Source organism: Aedes albopictus, chromosome 2, assembly GCF_035046485.1.
Source record: "Aedes albopictus strain Foshan chromosome 2, AalbF5, whole genome shotgun sequence".
Lineage (NCBI taxonomy): Eukaryota > Metazoa > Arthropoda > Insecta > Diptera > Culicidae > Aedes > Aedes albopictus.
Genome location: NC_085137.1, coordinates 10,538,828 through 10,558,981, shown reverse-complemented (window position 1 = coordinate 10,558,981; position 20,154 = coordinate 10,538,828). Strand labels below are relative to the sequence as shown.

At 43.7% G+C, this 20,154-nt stretch overlaps 1 protein-coding gene across 2 annotated transcripts in view; it reads right to left on the bottom strand.

Annotated features, from left to right (window-relative positions):
- Positions 1 to 446: 446 nt before the first annotated feature.
- LOC109429816 (uncharacterized) overlaps positions 447 to 20,154 on the bottom strand; it is a 30,130-nt gene continuing 10,422 nt past the window's right edge. The window contains exons 2-3 of one of the 2 annotated variants that reach the window (XM_029864292.2): positions 2,734 to 3,036; positions 448 to 1,941 (exon numbers count right to left, since the gene is read on the bottom strand). In XM_029864292.2, the coding sequence (XP_029720152.2) occupies positions 602 to 1,941; positions 2,734 to 3,036 (1,643 nt within the window). In that variant the 3' untranslated portion in view covers positions 448 to 601. Of the gene's footprint in view, positions 3,037 to 20,154 lie in introns of both variants that reach the window. The other variant, XM_019705800.3, reaches the window with a different exon arrangement.

The following is a 20,154-nucleotide window of genomic DNA, read 5'->3' as shown; positions in this document are numbered from 1 at the left end:
AACGTCCATGGAGATATTCACGGAAGAGAAACTCCTTGAGCACTTTGTGAAGGAATTCCTGGAGAAGTTCTTGAAGAAACACCTGGAAGAATTTCAGAAGATGTTCCTGGAGAAATTCACAAAGAAATCGTCAAATTTTTCCTCTTAAGGTTTGTTTTCAAAGTGAAAATTAATAAATTTCAAGATACATTCTATAGCAGCATCTGGTAGCAGCATCTGGTGCTCATTCTTCTCTTTCCCTATCGGAACTGGTTCTGGCATAGCCGGAAAATTTGACATGTTGTTTTCAAATTCCATGAAGAAAAATCACAAAATTAAGCCATTCAACCAACCGATTTCACAAATTTCTATAAAGGAAGCTGTTTAGGAGCCAAAATGGGATCAAAGAAGGCTAGATGGCGCAGTAACCCACCTTAAATGGCCATCTCGGATATACTGATTCGGATACTGAATATTAAACACCCGCAATACATTCTACATACTCACGATCTTTAATTCGTTCACTCACGTCTAATAAATACTCGCAGAAAAATAAATACCTACAATCTAAGAAATCCTATGTTACAGCTCACCGCGGTTCCCTCTCTTTTTTGGGACCCCTTCACTTCTTGCACTTCCTCTCGTAAGTGCACAGCCCTGTGCTCTCGCAGTACACCAGATTGTGCGGACAGGCCATCCTCGTCTTGATGAACTTCTTCGGGCTAGCCTTGTAGCACACGTAGTAGTTGTTCTTCACCGCCGGATCGGGCATTTTGCCGTTCTTCTTGCATTTGGGCGCTTTGGGCACCGGTGGTTCCGTCGTGCTGGTCGTGGTGGTCGTTGTCGACGTAGTGCTCGTGGTCGAACTCGTCGACTTGCGAGACGCCTTGGACAGGACGGACTTGTGCAGGCCGGACTTGACGGACGTCCGCTTCTTGGTTTGGTGCTTCCGTTTGGGCTTGGATTTCAGTCGCTTCGTCGTTGTGGACGAGGTGAACGTCGGAGCGGTGATCGACGGAAGCATGCTGGACATGGTGGGTGCCGTAATACGGATCATGCCGTCATTTTCCGGCGGTTCTATGGGGTTCTCGGTGGTAACCTTGTTGCGACTGAGGATCTTGTAGGCCTGCTTTTTGATCATATCGATGTACTTGTGGGCAGTCAGGAGATTCTCCTTCAGCTGATTGGCTTCCGAGGAGAGCTTGGTCTGATGAGTAGTAGTCTGAGCTATTCGAGAGAGAGTGGTGGGCTTGGAAGTCGTTGTAGTCTGTTTGACGTTCTGGCAGGATTTGTACGTGGCAGAGTCACAGAGACGAGTGTCTGCGTTGAAGGCGGTGAACGACGGACAGGTGAAAGACTGGAATGCTCCATTCTGGGGGTTGCATACGTAGTACTTGGTACAGTCGGTCTTGTTCGGTTGCCGTGATCCGAGGGTACAAGTCAAAACGGAGATACGGACGTCGTCCGGGTTGGCGTCCAGCAGAGGTAGAATGCTGTCCTTGTAGTCGTTGTAGTTCATAATGGATCCACCAACTGCAATGAGCTTCTTGGTTCCGGATGGTTCGGAAACTTCTTCGCTTTCTTCTTCGTTTGATTCGATGTTGACGGCAGCTTGAACGTCCTTTTCTGGGACTTCAGCTGACGCCGTGTCTTCTTCTTCGGAGAGGACGTTTTCGTTTGACTGAGAGTCTTCGTTTTCTGAGGCGCCATTGTTCCTCAGGCGGTTCATGATCAACGATTGGTCGTAGTAGGGATACGGGTGGGGGTACTGGTATTGCGGCTGGCTGAACACTGGATAGGCCATCGGTGGCGGTGGTGGGTATGGGTATATTGGGGCGTTGCGCATGGGCGGTTGCATTGGGAAGCGGCTGCCATAGGCGTCCATGAACGACGTTTGATAGTTAGTGTACATCGACTCGTTCATGATCTGTTCGCGCAAGTTGTCGTAAATCGTTGCCTGACCTAGAGTGTAAGGGTTGGTTATTGTAATACCGATCGGTTTTGTACTGAACTGAGAACTTTGATTGGAAAGCGATGGAAACAGCTGGTGGTACACGATTTTGCTCGGATTTTCAGGGAGCCTGGTGAAGTCCTGTGATGGCGAACTGACGGAGATTGGGATGAAGATAGGCTTCACGTACATCTCTTCAATCGAAGGCTTCTGCTGGGTCATCATCTGCTTGGAGATCTCAATAATACTCCGTATCACATCTTCGGACATAAGCGGAGGCTTTGAGTTGGACTCTTCTGGAAGTCTTTGTGGCACATTGAACAGGACCGAGCCTTCCGGACGGCTCGTGAATACGGGCCTATCCGAGAATGGTGACATATTCCCGATTCCGCCCGTTGGATCTCCCTTCCGTTTGATTTGAGAAGCATATTTGTTCAATTTCTTCTGCTGATGCAGAATAGTCGATAGATGTTCTGGATGGATCTTGCCATCCGGCGGCAGTGGATGCTTCTTCTTCTTTTTCTTATTCTTCGAAGGAGACTCACTGCTCCCCTGTAGAGTATAGTCCGCCAAGAATAAGTTCAAATGATCCTTTGACAGTTCCATGTTTTCTTCAGATGACAACATCGCCGAGGACTGTTTGTCTTCCATTTCTCCGTCGTAACTTGCTCCGCTGGCCGAAGGCACATCTTCAATTACACCATCTCCGCTGAATTCTTCCGTTTCTTCTTCTTCGTTCGGGGCAGGTGTGTGATAGATGGTCGTGCGATTGTTTCCATCGCCATCCAATACAATATAATAACCTTCATTATCTCCGCTGACGGTTGGGAGATTCGAAAGCTGTAATTCGACAGGTGTCACAGTTTCCGATTCGTTCGTAGGTTCTGCTTCAGTGGTGATTCCTCCCTCAAGAACCCCACTGGCACCGTAGCCAACGCCCTCGGTAGGCGCCACGTCCCTTTCCATCGATCGAAGGGGCGTCGTTGAAGGTACGGGTCTACCCGTTGGTCCGGTGTACATGGCCGCCGGCAAGTTGTTGATCCCATACACGTTTTCACCGCTTTCGTCACCCTCCTCAGCCGATAGATCACACTCCCAGTTGTCGCCTGAAATGGCAGATCAAGCAGAGAGAAAAGAGCGTTTGGAATGCGCTCGTGATGAGATCCGATTTTGGGCAGTTTAGGGTTGACTCCACGGCACAAAGCACAATTAGCATCTTGATGTTAGTAGGACAGGGAAGATCGTTAGTGAGATTAATGTGAGATATAAATACCTTGGTGTAGTTTGCGAGAAAGATTAGACTGTGAAATGTAGTTACCGGTTCTTAAAGGCTAGGTTATGCATACCAGCAGTCTACATAGACTGCATTGAGGTCCTTAACATCCTACCGAGCAGTGGAGCGGACCTGGTGTGATGGTTAGAACATTTGATTATCACGCCGAGGACCTGGGATCGAATCCCACTCCCGACAAACCCGCAAAATGTAAGTTCTTCCTTCGGAAGGGAAGTGAAGCGTGGGTCCCGAGATGAACTAGCCTAGGGCTAAAAATCTCGTTAATACAGATAAAAAAAAATCCTACCAAGTAACTCCTATCTTTACTTACAAATAGAATCAACTATATCACGAGCAACCTTAGGGGAAGATCGAATAACCAACCAACCGAGGTTGATAGAGAATGGAACGTCTGTTATCCCGGTTAGGAGCGCGTCTGTTCCCCATATTCGGCTGATCGATGTTCGAAAGGTAGTTCAACTGTGCATCCTGGTCCCCCGGAAAGTTGGGGGGCTGTTGTACAGCCTCGTAAAAACAATTGGAACGGAAACATAGCATCAGTGTAACTCGAAGTGAGCCCAATATCAAAATGACTTTCAGTTGGAAAACTACGTGAATCTGTTATGGGTATTCCAAAGAACTTCAGGCAGGGGGTTATAGAGGTGTCCCATGGGTGTTCCAGAGAATTTCGGGGGTTCCATCCCAAGTAACATTTTGATGACCAACTATTCTTGTAGACGTTATGAGAACCGTCCTTAAATTTAATACACCTTTTATTTTGGGTTTTGTTGGCGTTCTTTTTGTTGAAATATTTGGGCCAGCCTGATGTATGTTGCGATGTTCATCATCATTGCCCTGCGCCGACCCTGCTAAATGTATGTATGTTGATTGTTATTGTTTGTACATATATTGTTAGTATAAATAAACCGACCGCCGCGACGTGCACACGTACTTTGTGTTGCTCCGTGTTCTCCGCCGTTACGCGTCCGAAACATTCCCCCGGTGATTTGTCGGTGCCCCTGGGTAGCTCAGTGGTCCTTTGAGGACAGTGTTGGCCTTAGTGATTAATCCAACAGGCTATGGGCCCAGTTCTGGCGGTGTAACCGAAAATAGTGCTTGGACAGTCGCGAAGTGCAAAATCATCCCGCGGATGATTGCTTCTGTGTGGTGCCGGTCGGTGGGAGAGTAAAATTAATTACTCGATTCGGCTTGTGTTCCATCAGCTGCTGTGTGGAAGAACAGCTGACAGTGCACGGGACAGTGAAAAAGTGGTCGGCGGAATAACTGCCCGTTTTGCAAAGGCGGCGCCCAGAACGAGTTGAAAAGTGCCGGTGAGACTTTGTGGTGCACCATTTTGTCCCGCAGCCGAGGTGAAGAAAGAAGATTGTGCCATTTTGACCCGCGAATCGAACGAACTGTTGCCGTAGCCGTGGTGTTCGATAGCGAAGTGAACATTTGTGACGGGGTCTGTGTATACCGCCGTCGGGTACGTTCGCGTGTGTTGTTGGCTGTACTTTCGTACGTACAGTGTGCGCCAACAGAAAAGTGACAATATCGAGATGGCAGAAAAAGTTTTTATTTCCCGTCTGGATAATAAAAATTACCAGACGTGGAAGGTGAAAATCGAAATGCTGCTGATCAGTTATGATCTGTGGCATACGATTTCTGATGTGAAACCGGAGCCGGTGACAACGGCATGGTCGAAGGAAGATCAAAAGGCAAAGGCCTTGATAGTGCTGAATATCGAGGACAATCAGTTAGCCTTGGTGAAAGACGGAAAATCAGCTGTCGAAGTGTGGGAAAAGCTGAAGAAGTACCACGAAAAGGCTACGGTGACGTCGCGAGTGTCCCTGCTGAAGAGACTATGTAGTTTCAACTACGAAGATGGTGCGGACATGGAGAAGCACCTGTTCCAGATCGAAGAGTTATTCGATCGACTGTCGTGCGCGGGACAGAAACTCGAGAGTTCGCTGCAAGTGGCAATGGTGTACCGGAGTCTGCCGGAATCCTACAACGGACTGGTGACGGCCTTGGAGAGCCGTCCGGATGCCGACCAGTCGCTAGAATTTGTGAAGCAGCGGCTGATGGACGAGTACCACCGACGGGTGGAGAAGCGGCAAGGAACGTCCGAGGAGCGCCACGACCGGGTGCTGAAAGTGAACGGAAGCAGACGAAACGGACGAGTGCGACAGCGTGTGTGCTACAACTGCCGGAAACCGGGCCACTTCCGGAGAGAGTGCCCAATGCTTCGCGACGAAGAAAGAAGAGATCCGGAAGTGAAGAAGACGGTGGCGAAGAAGAACCCGGGAATTTGTTTCGGCGTGGGAGGTCAGCGGAAGCGGAACAGCTGGTATGTGGATAGTGGCTGCTCGAGCCACATGACTAGTGACCGGAAGTTTTTCAAGAAAATCGACAACAGCGTGAAGCAAGAAGTGAACTTGGCGGACGGCTCAGTGATCAGGTCCGCCGGTGTCGGGGAAGGCTTCCTGGAGTGCGTCGATGGAGACGGAAGAAAGAACATAGTGCTCGTGAAGAATGTGCTGTACATCCCGGAGCTGGAATGTGGACTGCTGTCGGTCCGGAAACTGGCACGGGAAGGACTAAAAGTTAACTTTGTGGAATCGAAGTGCCAGATAATGAGTTCCAGCGGGAAAGTGGAAGCCGTCGCGGAGCTTAGTGGAGAGCTGTATGCCCTGAGAGTGGAGAGCGGCAACCGCCGGAAAAATACAGCTGGGCATCCCTTTGAGGAGGAGTTCGACCAAGAAGAAAATTTTTATGACTGTTTTGACGAGGGACTCCGATACTAAGTGGAACTTTGTGGTTTGTGATAGGACTTTGTGTGATACTTGACGAAGCAGAAGTGTTTGGTGCAGGAGAAGGAACTTTGTGTAGGCTGTGGCGTCCAATGTGAACTTTGTGAAGACTTTGTGAAATAGTAACCTTTGTGAACGGACTTTGTGATTGTGATGACCAACATCGAGGAGGAGTGTTGAAATATTTGGGCCAGCCTGATGTATGTTGCGATGTTCATCATCATTGCCCTGCGCCGACCCTGCTAAATGTATGTATGTTGATTGTTATTGTTTGTACATATATTGTTAGTGTAAATAAACCGACCGCCGCGACGTGCACACGCATCTTTGTGTTGCTCCGTGTTTCTCCGCCGTTACGCTAACCGAAAGTTCCCCCGCGGTAATTTGTCGGTGCCCCTGGGTAGTGGTCCCCCGTGGACAGTGTTGGCCTTAGTGATTAATCCAACACTTTTAGGTTTCACAAGGTTTTAGAAGCGTTTCAGCGGTGTTCCACGGGACCTCAGGGGCTTTCAGGGGTGTTCTAGGGTTTTCCAAGGTGTTTCTGATAGTTTCAGTGTTTTCCATGAAATTTCATAAAACTTGTACCATGCCGTTTCAGAGACGTTCCTGGCTACTCCAATGAGTTTCAGAACTTTCCAGAGAGCTTCAGGCTTGTTCCAGGGGATATCAGGGGCGTTACATGAAGATTTAGGGAGTTTCGGAGGTATAATGTTATACATAGACCTTTATTGTCATTTACCATATTTGCTGGTATGTCTGAAACATACTGGGAAAATCCGTTATATGGTAAATGAAGCAATATATAACTTTGTACCCTAGTTTGCGTCATATCGACACATTTAGTCCTCTAGCATGCGACCGTGCCGAGTTCTCGACGCGTATTAAATTAAATTAGATATCAGCAGAAAGACTGCTTGATGCCAAGTATGCGGAGTGCAAAAGGAAGTTTCGGAAAAACAATTCGCTCTTACACACTTAATTCAGATTGCCGGGATATCAGCATTTTTTCAAACTTTTGCCGAGATTCGCACAGCCGAGCAATCAGCAAACACCTATTTTGCCGGGATCTCAGCAATTTTGACAGTTCATTGCTGATAGTCGGCAATCGTTTTGCTGAGAGTCAGATAACAAACGTCACTTTTTGCTGAGATACTAGTTAAAGATTTTGCTGAGAGGACGGCTGTGCGCGATTTTGCCGAGCCCGCAAATCTGTTTTGAGTGTGTACTTGTAGTTAGTGGGCACAAACGCTAGTTAAGTTATGTTATGGAGATTGTTTTTCTCATCCAAAGGCACGATTCTAGAGGGTGCCCCGTGGAATTTTTCGACATTTTTGTGCTTGGGCCAGTCTAATGGAGACACATAAATGGGTGAGCTCGTTTCATGCTATTATTTTATTGTGAATATTCGTTGTAAAATTACATGACTGTCTACGTAGATTTTTTTTGTATTCTCCAAAACATACTTTGTATAGTACGTTACTTCAAGTAACGGCGCTGACTCTTTTTTTTTCAGACTAGATTAAGTTTTGAGAAGAAACATTGATCGATCATCTGATGTGAATGATCCATTGTTTGCTTTCCGCGTAAAGCGAACAATAGCGCGAAAGTCTTCACCGCATGATTCAAAATCAAAAAATTATATGATCAAAGTGAATCATGATCCTACGATACATGCTTTAGTAAATATAACTCTACCCGAGCAGAAGAAAAAAGCTAAAGAATAAATAACTGAGGCATGGAAAACCGAATATCTACAACCTGAATGAGGTATTAAGTAGCCCTGCATCAGAGGTAAAATACCTTAAATAATAACTGGTGTGTATTCTGTGCATAACGCATGAATAATGACATCAGGTATGGCAATACCTAAATAATAATCGGAGATTTTTCCATACAACCCGAGCAGGAATGAATAACTGCCACATAACTGGAACATACCAAAGTCAGGTATCATACCAAGACAAGGTATTGGTCGGTTATCCAGGTATTGAAAATAACTTATTTTTGTATTTTGTAGGTATTGATGAAATACCTCAACGAGAACACAACAGTTTCAACACTATGAAGAAATGGATCGCAGCAGGTCGTGCGCGCGGGTCGCTGTATCGTTGCATTGTGTCACGTTTTTTCGTTTCTTCGTGAAATTGAATTCAATTCGGCCGAAGAAAAGTTCAAATGGCCGGTGAGGTTTTGCATTGCTGAAAACATTTTGAAAAACATTTGGTGAAGTGATTTTAGTGAAAAATGTGCCGCTGCTTTTGAGTTTGTGAAGTTCAGTTAAACCAGTTTTGTGCATTGGGGTTCATTGGAGTTTTGGTCGAATTATGTGGTGCTATGCCATCAGTGAATTTGATTCGACAATTCCGCTACTATAGCCGGGTCTACGCCACCCGAACTGTTCCGCGTGTGAAAAAGTAATTTTTATGTGCGTATTACTGTAAAGCCAGCTCGATTGTTCTCTCCACGTCGTTTCTTGTGTAGTGAAATCAATACCGTTTGTATATTCTGGATGTGCCTATGAGTCCCGATGCCGCTGATTAAGCCTTTAAATTGTTGGATCCATCGTTGCTGAACAATTGAGAGTACTGGCAGACTATGCGAAATTCGGTGAGACCTTTCCTTGCACCACTTTATTTATATATATGAAATTTACTACACTAAATACGTGCCAGAAACAAAAATGCAAATTTTTGATTCAGGAAGTGTTAATGAATTGCAGATATCCATTTGATATCTGGATCCATTAATGCGGGGCTTACTGTTGCAGAAGACGACCTCAGGATGCACGTGCGAGTCAAGGCATACCTCGAAATGGATCGTCAGATGTGCAGTAGAGCTATCACCTTCCATCTCCAGGACTAAAAATATTTGCGTCTATATATATCAACAATAGACGCAGACATTTTTCTTCCATAAAAGCACTGCCGGTCAGTGGGCGATGGATTGTATATACACACACACACACACATTGATGAAATACCTCAACGAGTTATTGGTTTGGTGTTGAGGACTGCTTGAGGTATTATTCAATTATGGAAAAATCGCTATTTGTATGGAAAATTCTCCGATTATTATTTAGGTATTGCCATACCTGATGTCATTATTCACGCGTTATACACAGAATACCTACACACCAGTTATTATTTTAGGTATTTTACCACTTATGCAGGGCTACTTATACCTCATTCAGGTTGTAGATATTCGGTTTTCCATACCTGAGTTAGTTATTCTTCAGCTATTTTCACCTGCTCCAGAGATTTTTCCATAATTGACTAATACCTCAAGCAGTCCTCTTCACCAAACCAATAACTCGTTGAGGTATTTCATCTATACCTACAAAATACCAAAATAAGTTATTTTCAATAGCTGGATAACCGACCAATACCCTGTCTTGGTATGATACCTGACTTTGGTATGCTCCAGTTATGTGGCAGTTATTGATTCCTGCTCGGGTAAGCGTCGCGTTCAGTACATCCCTGTGTGGATTGAACTAAAGACTTCTACTTCATATTGTGGCGGAGACGCGCGACAAGATTTTCTTTCTGGACTAAGGTACACCGGGGCAAGTTGAAACGGGTGGGGCAAGATGAAACAGCGGGTTAACATGATGTTTTCTAATGATGACAAACAGTTTGATAGCCATAACACATAGTTTTTGATTCAAACAATCTTTAAGCGAAGGATAAATTTCAATATTGTATTGAAATCTATTTCAAAACTTCGTGTTTCATCTTGCCCCACCCGTTTCAACTTGCCCCGGTGTACCTTATTTAAGTGAGGAAAAATGGTCGAGAGTATCGTGTTGTTCTTTGCTGTGCATGCATCGCTCCTGTATAAAGTGAGTATCGCAGCATAATCGTCCGCGCTCACAATTATCTCGCGCGAAATCGAAAACATTAGATACGCGGGTGTTTAGTATTATGTTGTAACTTGTTGTAAATGCATATGGTTTGGTTTATTGATGTGTCCTTTGTTGCGTTCAGTTTATTCCTGCATGGAATAGTCTTAAAGTTTCTACTCCCTGATGGGGGTGGAGACGCGCGACAAGATTATTTTATTAGATATGTTTTCGTATAGAAAAGTGGACAATTGTGCGCGAAAGTTAGTGTATATTAATCCATTGTCAAATTACATCACCAACCATAGGTGACTCCAAGATTGACAATGTACCCTACCCTACTAACAAAAATTCCTTCCTAAGACAAACGTGGAGATGCAGCGATTCGCGGTATTTGTAACAACGCCGGGGCCCGGCACGGTCCCGGCCCGGTAAAGTGAGAAGACCGCTTAAAGCGTCGGTCTAACGGATACGGAGTCGTGGCTTAGATCCCACCACAATGCGTTTTTTTTCACAAATACATCTATCAATTTACTACATTATGTGCCTTCTAATTACAGGCTTTTCCAGTAAGTTTCAGAGGTGTTTTCTGAGGGTTTTTGGAATGTTCCAGGGGGGGGGGGGGGTTTCAAAGGTTTTGGGGGCGTTAGAGGGACTTTCAGAGGCATTCAATGGGCCCAGTGACATTCAAGGGCGTTCCAGCGGGTTTCAAACGGTTTCAGGAGGGTTTCAGGGAGTTTTCAACAATCTTTCGGAAGCGGTTCAGGTAGTTTCAGGGGGTTCTAGGGGTTCCTGGTTCCCTCAATGTCCCTGAAGCTCCCTCTAAATACCCCTGAAACGCCATGGCATAAAACAACAAGCCATTGTAGAAAAGTTAAACTATACTTTTCTACAATGACTTCTCCACCTTTTTGAAGGAAGCTCTCATATATTTGAGAATTGCTCAGGACTGGGATTTAGCCCCGGGTACTCGATGTAAATATACGCTCGTTCCACATTCATTATGTGGAACGGAGCCGAATGAATGATTTGTTCAACGATGAGTATAGAGAAATGTTGCAGGAGAACAATGCAATGATGGCAGTCGTGATGCAGTACTTGAATCGGCGCAGCGATATAGAAGAACACGGAAACAGCAAACCCGTCTCTTCCGGTAGAAAAATCGCTGCCGGAAAGAAGCGGAGTGTGAACAAATGAAGCTGCAGTGTCGTTCTACCAGAAGGGTCGTTTTCCCCATCCACAAAAAGTGTTACAAGTTAGAGTGCGAGAACTTCCGAGTGGTCAGAATTTTGAATGCCGCCTACAAAGTGATATCGCAGATCATCCTCCGTCGTCTTTCACCTAGAGTTATTGAATTTGTGGGAAGTTATCAAGCCGGCTTCGTTACCGGCCGATCGACAACGGAGCCAACCTTCACCGCGTTGCAAATCCTCCGAAAATGCCTTGAATACTAGGCCCCAACGCACCACCTGTTCATCGACTTCAAGGCGACGTACGACAGTATCGGTCACAGAGAGCTGTGGAAAGTCATGGACGAGAACCGCTCTCCAGGAGGCTCGTTATCTGATTGATAAAAGCAACAACCGTCCGTAAGAAACTGAGTAAGAGTTTCAAGCGATCTGTCTAGTTTGTTCAAAACTCGCCGGGGATTATAACTCTCATGCCTACCGTTCAACATCGCTCTGGAAGTGAATATGTAATAATGTAGGGTAAAAGCTCCCTTAGTGGAGGTAGTACCAATAGTGGTGGTAGTGGCAATTTAGCGCTATTTCGGCCAAAAAGCTTGCAAATGACATTTTTGATAGATGCATTATACTAAATTAATAACATTAATTCAATTTTGTGTTCAGGATTTAAGCATGAGCATATGCATAGATGACCGTAGAATTCGTAGTTGCTACTCCGTGATTGACCAGAACAATCGAAATTGCACAAAGAACCAACAAACGGAGCTTGGGAGTAGCTACCGCTCTCAATGTGCACAGTTCGGGAATTCCAAACTTTATTAGTCAATAACGGCGCCGGCCACGTCCTTACGGTCATCGAGGAAGCGAAGCAATGGTAGTGTGACGTACGTTGCTACTAGAGACCGAGATCACCTCATCTTCTCAACGACTGTCACGGGAAGGAGTTTTTGTTAGTGGGGAGGGGGAGAGTCACATGATTTGAATTCACTTTGATAAGTGATGTGATTCATGCAACCTTTATTTGAATCAAAACATTTATTCATTTTGACTAAATTATTACAAATATCGACACCGAAGATGACGAACCATTCAAATTATTATGTGAGTGTAAAAAATGAAATAAAAATACTTATAATCAACGAAACGTGATCTGGAAATTAGCGCTGAAACATGACGTCACGACTTTCCAATATTTGTCAAGTAAATACACAAAAAAACAACATAATTTTATATTATAATGGTGAATTTTATACAACAGCATTAACTATTATAATAAAAACAAAATGGAACGAGCTCACCGATAAATATCCATCCATGTGTCCATTGCAGCATCTTCCACTAACTGCCTTCGTCTCCGAAATAACACTCAACCGCTCTGATTACACCCGAGAAACGACGCTGCGCACAGTCAAATCGATGGCGACGCGGCCAACCCGAATGAAAAAAGCGGCAATTTTACTTTGCTTCCCAAAAAACACTAAACTCAATTCAATTTTGTGTTCAGGATTTGTCAAAAAACTTACTTTAAACAATTCTTCTTTTCTTTTTTTTTTGACCCTACGTCCCCACTGGGACTTGGCCTGCCTCTCTTCAACTTAGTGTTATAGCACTTCCACGGTTATTACTTGAAGGGCTTCCTTTGCCTGCCATTGCATGAATTTGTATATTGTGAGGCAAGTACAATGATACACTATGCCCAGGGAGTCGAGAAAATTTTCCCGACCGGAACGGGAATCGAACCCGCCGTCTCTGGATTGGCGATCCATAGCCTTAACCACTAGGCTAACTGGAGACCCTTTAAACAATTATTTTCCTTATTTTTTTTGCTTTATTGCACCTATTCTGGTGGTAGTGTTCCTATAGTGGTGGGTCTTATAAGAATTCAATGGGATGTACCACTATAGGAACCAATGTTAACCCTCGAGCAGTCGCGTCTTCGACCAATATTGATAATATCTTATTCTGGTATTTTGTAGGTATTGATAAAATACCTCAATGAGTTATTAATTTGGTGTTGAGGACTGCTTGAGGTATTATCCAATTATGGAAAAGCCGCTGTGTGTATGAAAAACATACGTCATTCCCAAGTAACCACAAGAATTATATCATTACATTAATTCAGTCGTATAATAGATTAGCTAATGCAAGATAATTTTTATTCCACATCTGTCAAGTAGTTAAGCGTTTAATCTACATTATGAATGCATTGAAGCATTATGAATTTTTGACTTGTTCTATAGGGCCGTTGTTTAATGCTTCATAGCATTACCATGTTAAAAGCTTTATGGCACCGAATAATGCAAGCATTTATTACTTCATATATGCATTTACTAAAGCTTGCATCGTTGTAATAGAAAAACCCTCAGTTCGAAGAAAAATCGGAAAATACCTCGGAAAATACTTAAAAAACAGAACCATTCAAAAGAAAAGAAAACCAAACCCAAGTTTTCATGGACTGCTGCGTCACATTCAGATGATTATCCTCAGAAATTGCTGTATGAAAATTTATTTTATGTAAGGTTTTTCGGTTCCTGATTGAGACATGAAGCGAACCAGGGATTGAGGGAACAAAAATGACATGGGGTATTGGTTTCCTTATTAAGCATGTTGCCGATTTCATTATACCCAAAATAAAGGATTGAAGCGCGGTTTGTATTGTTCCTTATTATTGTTTTTTTTTAGCACGTATGAAAACATCAAGAACAGAATCAATCGGATCCATAATCACTTTTTTTTTGAATGGGATGGATTTGGGTGGGTATGATAACTAATAGCATTCAGACCCTAGCACAACTTTTTAGAGCTGCTGGAAAAATAACTGAACAAGGCACGAGCGGACTATACCTTACTTTATATTGTACATTTTTCCACGTGCAAATAGGGTATATGTACCATTCCTTGGCCTAATTTGCAAGCCGCCTTGACAAATTTGACCATAACTCATGAATTAATAGCACTAGAAATAATATGTTGACCCTATTACACACTCTAGGCAACGCATGTTTCACCAATTGGAAGTAAACTTACGTAAATATTCAAGAATTTATTTAATTAAGTTGAAAAGATTCGATGCGATGGTATGCAACGTTGGTCTATGGTACAAAAATTGGCCTATTAGTGGATACAACGTTGGCCTATTGCTTTCCATGCACTAGAACCACTTATTATCTCATTTTTTCAATATTTCTGCTGAAGTATTATCTCTGTTTGTTTACCAATCTTACTTGTGAATTACATTTTCGGAGCCAAATTTTCAAAAAACTGTAAATAAATTACTTAAACTAAAGTTCTTCCTTAATTTATTAACGAAAACAACGCAACCCTATTATTGTGTTATATTTTTACAGTCACCGTACACAAAATCTTTCTTCCTATTCGTTCTTTCTGGTTCTTACGCAAGCAATGTTGTTCACGTCACTTTATCGGTGTTGATGACGTCACTTTACTGATGGATCAAGATTTGGGTACATAGTGAAAAAAAATGTCCTCAATATTCGGCCCACATTCAATTTGTAAAATATTTATTATTCGTTGAAAACAAATATACAAGTTCAAAATAGCGTCTTTGACCGTCGCATCAAATGTTCAGTTATTGAAAAGTCAGTTCGAAATGTTCCAGAATCATGCCATTTATGATCATATGTATAGACTACCCACTAAGCCGAAGAATCATGGCGTCTACAAAAGCTAAACAAAGTGACATTTTCATTCAATTTTAATGCTCCAAAGTGCTAAAATTGCAAAGAAATGTTACATTTGTTTGCCGCAAAGCTTTTCCGATATCCAGTTATGCGTGTTTGTTTGAGTTTTTGGTTAACGTTGAGATAGGCCGAACGAGGGGACTATGCCAACGAAGCATCCCGATACCCTACATGATAATCGTAGTGTACAGCGTTAGCTGCGCGTCCGGGTTTCATCGTGGTCCAGTCTCAGCCGAGGTTCAATTTCCGAAATAGAAAAAAAAACTCACCAGAATGAGAGAGCTGGATGGAAATGGTGAAGGAGATTGTTTTTATTTATTTTTTCTTTAGTTGCCGTACATATACTTTCTATATGGTTTCATAACATTAGCTGTAGTTGATTAACAGCTTATATATGGCATAAGCCTTTTATATACTTTAGCAAAGTCTTCAATAAAGCATGCTTTATATCAACAATAGTAGCGCCACTTTCGACTTTAAACCTACTTTAATGGTATCTTTACGACAAAACCACTTTATATTGCATGCCATATAATACACTATAAAGTGAATTTAATGTTCCATATACAGCTCCATGGTTACTTGGGTTATTCACGCGTTATGCATAGAATACACACCAGTTATTATTTTAGATATTTTACCTCTTATGCAGGGTTACTTAATACCTCATTCAGGTTGTAGGTATTCGGTTTTCCATACCTAAGTTAGGTATTCTTCAGCTTTGCCAAATGACTAAAAGTAACTATTTCGTGTGTTATTGTGCTTAAGAGGCCCCGCGGAACCTGTTTCAGGTGTTCCGAAGCGGCCATATCAGTTGCTACATAATTCATGCTATGCTAGATGTTCCGGGGTGGCTATATTAGTTGATACAGACTTCGGGGTATCGTTTCTGAATCAGTCATTCGAAATCATGAAGTTTGATATGTCGCACGACATGTTTGGGATGAAAACCAGAAGTGTCCCCAATGAGGCCCCGCGAAACCTGTCACGGTGATCCGGATGGGTCAACTTATTCAAATCTGGCTATCGTATATGTGTTTTATTGTTCGCAATGAAAATTCCGCTGAAAATCGGTAGTTCAGACACAATAACACACGAACTAATCATTTTTAGCCATTTCGATACCCTTCCTGACCCCTGTATGTACAATCCGGAATATCTCCGGAATGATTCCGGATATTGCATGGCCACTTGGGTATAATAAACTTGCACCAATTTATGATCGATTGAGGGGATGAAAATTGACTAACATTTTGAAAATGAGATGTTGGGGGTCGGGTACGTGAAGGTTAAGCACAATATGGTACATATCAGCATTTAATAATGTCTCAAGAAAGTTGTAAGTTGAAATTTTACGGAAGTAAAGATACGATCTCATTTTGTAAATGGTTTCTTACAATATAATTTTTTCATTATTTAAATCCAATTAAGATAGAATGAACAACATTTTAATTTCAATTTACATCTCAACTACAACTGGCAATCATAAATATTGTATCATTTTTACCGACATGAAATACATTTTCACAACGATGTAGTTCCGTTTCTTCGTTACCCGCCTCCAACCCGCACTTCTTCGATGCAACAATTCAAATCACTCACTTCAAAACGGGCGCAATGTGCTTTCGTTAATGGATCCAAATAGCAGCACATTTCATGCATTATCAGCTTGAACGACGCTCTGTTACGTACGATTCCAATCTGCACGCTCCCTCCCACTCATTTACCACCAACCAACATCATCCCCATGGCATATTATCACACTGAAGTTTTATCTCTCGCAGGCCGCGATTATTAAAGTCGACCTCGGAATCGCACTCTTTTTTTCTTCAGTGACTGCAGCAGCAGCAGCAGCGCAGCGTGTCGCTTTTCTTCCTATGCAGCTAGGTACTCATTGTTGCATAAAAAGTGTGAACATAATTAGGTATGCTCGCTGCAGTTTTGGTTTCACTTTCAGTCAGCGACCGATCAACTGACACCACACCACGGTGCACCGGTTCCAATCCAATCAAGCATCCAGAAGGTTATTATGGGTCGAAGGAAAAACTGAGCTTTGGGGTTGGTTAGTGAAGTGAAAAATGAGATTGGAGTGTAACTTGACAATAAAGGAATTAAGACAGATGATTGGATAGTTCAGCACCTACCAGATCTACCAGATGACAAATGGGTAAGGCTGACAATTAGTTCATTGATTTCGTTACTTCAAAGAATATGGATATTAGCTTTGGACGTGCCTTGGATCATTTCCTTAGAAACCCAAGGAAGTTATAGAATCGACTAGGGTAGGTGTATCAATTATGGCACTAGCTTTAGCACGGAGGAGGCTGGGTATGCTGCGCAATTCAGATTCCATTGTGATCCACTAGCCTTTGCCCAGCAACTCCTATCCCTACCTCCTCGTGGTACCGGCCGGAAACTATGATCAACCTTAGGGAAGATCGGGTAACTAACCCCGGTGGGAACTTTGGTCGTAGGCTGACTGGGAAGGAGGGGTTTGCTTCGGCAAACCTGAGCGTCTGTTCTCCAGGAGGAGCGGCTCACAACAGCGTCTGATTCCCATGTTGGGGGCGGCTGATCTACGTCCGAGTGCCAGGGAAGGACTCTAAGCTCAACTGTGCGCTATGGTCCTCCGGAAAGTAGGGGGTTGGTGTCAGGCCCTACGAGCCAGTCGTAAAAAAACAATTGTAACGGAAAATCAGCAACAGAATAATATGAACCGAGACCAACGGCAATGACCCCAGCGAACAAAAAGGACTTGCGATTGGAAACTCGGTACTTGGAACTGTCAATCTCCCAACTTCATTGGGAGCACCCGCATACTCGCCGATCTACTGAAGGATCGCGGGTTCGGCATCGTAGCGCTGCAGTAAGTGTGTTGGACAGGATTGATAGTGCGAACGTTTAAAGGTAATCATACTATCTACCAGAGCTGCAGCAACACTCGTGAGCTGCGAACAGCTTTCATCGTGATGGGTGATATGCAGAGGCGCGTGATCGATTGGTGGTCGATCGACGAAAGAATGTGCAGGTTGAGGATCAAGGGCCGATTCTTCAACTTCAGCATAATAAACGTGCACAGCTCACAATCCGGAAGCACTGGTGGTGACAAGGACGCATTTTACGCGCAGTTCGAACGCGAATACGATCGCTGCCCAAGCCACGACGTCAAGATCATCATAGGAGATTTAAACGCTCAGGTAGGCCAGGAGGAGGAATTCAGACCAACGATTGGGAAGTTCAGCGCTCACCAGCAGACAAATCATTGATTTCGCCGCCTCCAAAAATATGGCAATACGTAGCACCTTTTTCCAACACAGCCTCCCTTATCGTTACACCTGGAAATCACCACAACAGACGGAATCTCAAATTGACCACGTTTTGATTGACGGACGGCACTTTTTCGACATTATCGATGTCATGACCTATCGTGGCGCCAACATCGACTCCGACCACTATCTGGTGATGGTCAAACTACGCCCAAAACTCTCCGTCATTTACAATGTACGGTACCGGCGACCGCCACGGTACAACCTAGAGCGACTGAAACAACCGGATGTCGGAAAAGAGGACAACTTGCCATCACAGCGATGGCAGCTAGGACGAGTAGCGGAAAATTTTCCAAGATTGGACGGTAATGTCCGAGTAGTAACCGTTCGCACAAAGGATGGGTCCTTCAAGAGGGACATTTCAAAAATTTACGTTCTTTCAATGGACAACGCGTCCACATCGTTTCCCAGTTATCTATTATATTGAATTGCAAAAAGGTTGAAGAATGTTTGTCCCCCATAGTTGCTCAACAAGTCCCACGACTGGGATATTCATCGAAAACGTCATCACCAACACCATTTCGTCCATTCCGTCAATCACTGGAAGAAGGTCGTCCCGTCCCGTGTCGTCTAGCATGATCGTTGTGTGATGTCCCAAGAACCAATTGATCTATCTTCAGTCCGTCATCATCACGCTGTCGAGGTGAACTTTCTCCTAGCTGTAGCACTATTAATTTCCCCACTCCGTCAGCACTACAGTTCGCCACTACGACTCGGAGTATAGCACCAGAACATCAGGTACCGATGTTCGACGTGCTGTTGTCGCACCCACATGCCTTCGTCAGGGACTGATAAACCCAAATTGATGGCCCGTAAACTGCAGCAATGGCACCCAAGAACTCCAGTGAGGCAACTTGTGACCGCCATTTTCGTAGTTCGAACGACATTCTAGTCGACCTTATCAGTGCTATGAGCATTCGTGGAGGCCAGTTGGCCTTCGAATAAGGGAAGTCTTGTTAATGTTCATTTTTTCAATTTAAAAAGCAGCCTCTCATCTGCAGATTCGAGAAATGCCCGCATTCCACGTCCGTCGACGTCGACGGTAGCTAAATCGACGACACTGGCGATTTGTCCGAAGAGCTCCAGACGACAGCCCAGCGAGTAGATGAATCAGTCAATCGACGCCTCTAGAATCCAGGTCAATACAGTCCAAGTTTATCCAGCAATTACCAACGCATTGCGCATCGTTGTACAAACTCAGTGATGTCTCCTCGATGAATGGTGAGCTTCCGTCCAGTGTTTTTTTATCTGTATTAACGAGATTTTTAGCCCTAGGCTAGTTCATCTCGGGACTCACGCTTTACTTCCCTTCCGAAGGAAGAATCCACATTTTGTGAGTTTGTCGGGAGTGGGATTCGATCCCAGGTCCTCGGCGTGATAGTCAAGTGTTCTAACCATCACACCAGGTCCGCTCCACCCGTCCAGTGTTCAATGTGCAACAGCCCATAATGAAGTTGGCATCAACCCTCCACCATGACGTCCACCGTCGTGAACCTTAGTGAATATCCACCGTCGGATGATGATCTTCGCATCCAGCAACCATGCATAGCATAGAACAATGCGAAGAAGTAGATTTAGTATAAGATGATACCAAAACAAATCAAAGTGAAAATGATTGAATAACGATACAGAATGTAGCAGTTAGTTTGAACAAGGTTGAGTTGAAAAGCACAGATTTCAAAGTGGCCGGCATGGTAAAGCCTAGTAATATCAGCCCTTCTGGCAGCACAGATAAGTTCCACAATTTCTTATCGTTAGTGTTCTCGCCTTACAGCGCAACATTTTTTTGTCTCAAGAGCAAACTAATGTGTCTCTGACACATTTTGGGCCGCTGAATCCGAATCCGGGCTCAGATTTGCTTTAGCACGTCACAATTTTGAGCTATACCCTAATTTATAGGGTAAAATATGCGATTTTGGGCTTTTTTGACTGCCAGCCATTAATCATGAAAATATTTTTGTTAAGCAATCAGAAGGTAAATTGGTCAATTCACATCTAAATTAACGACTCATGCAAAATATTTCATTTTACCAAATCAAATTTGATAGATTTAAGCATTTTATGTTAGTATCGAAACTTGCATGCA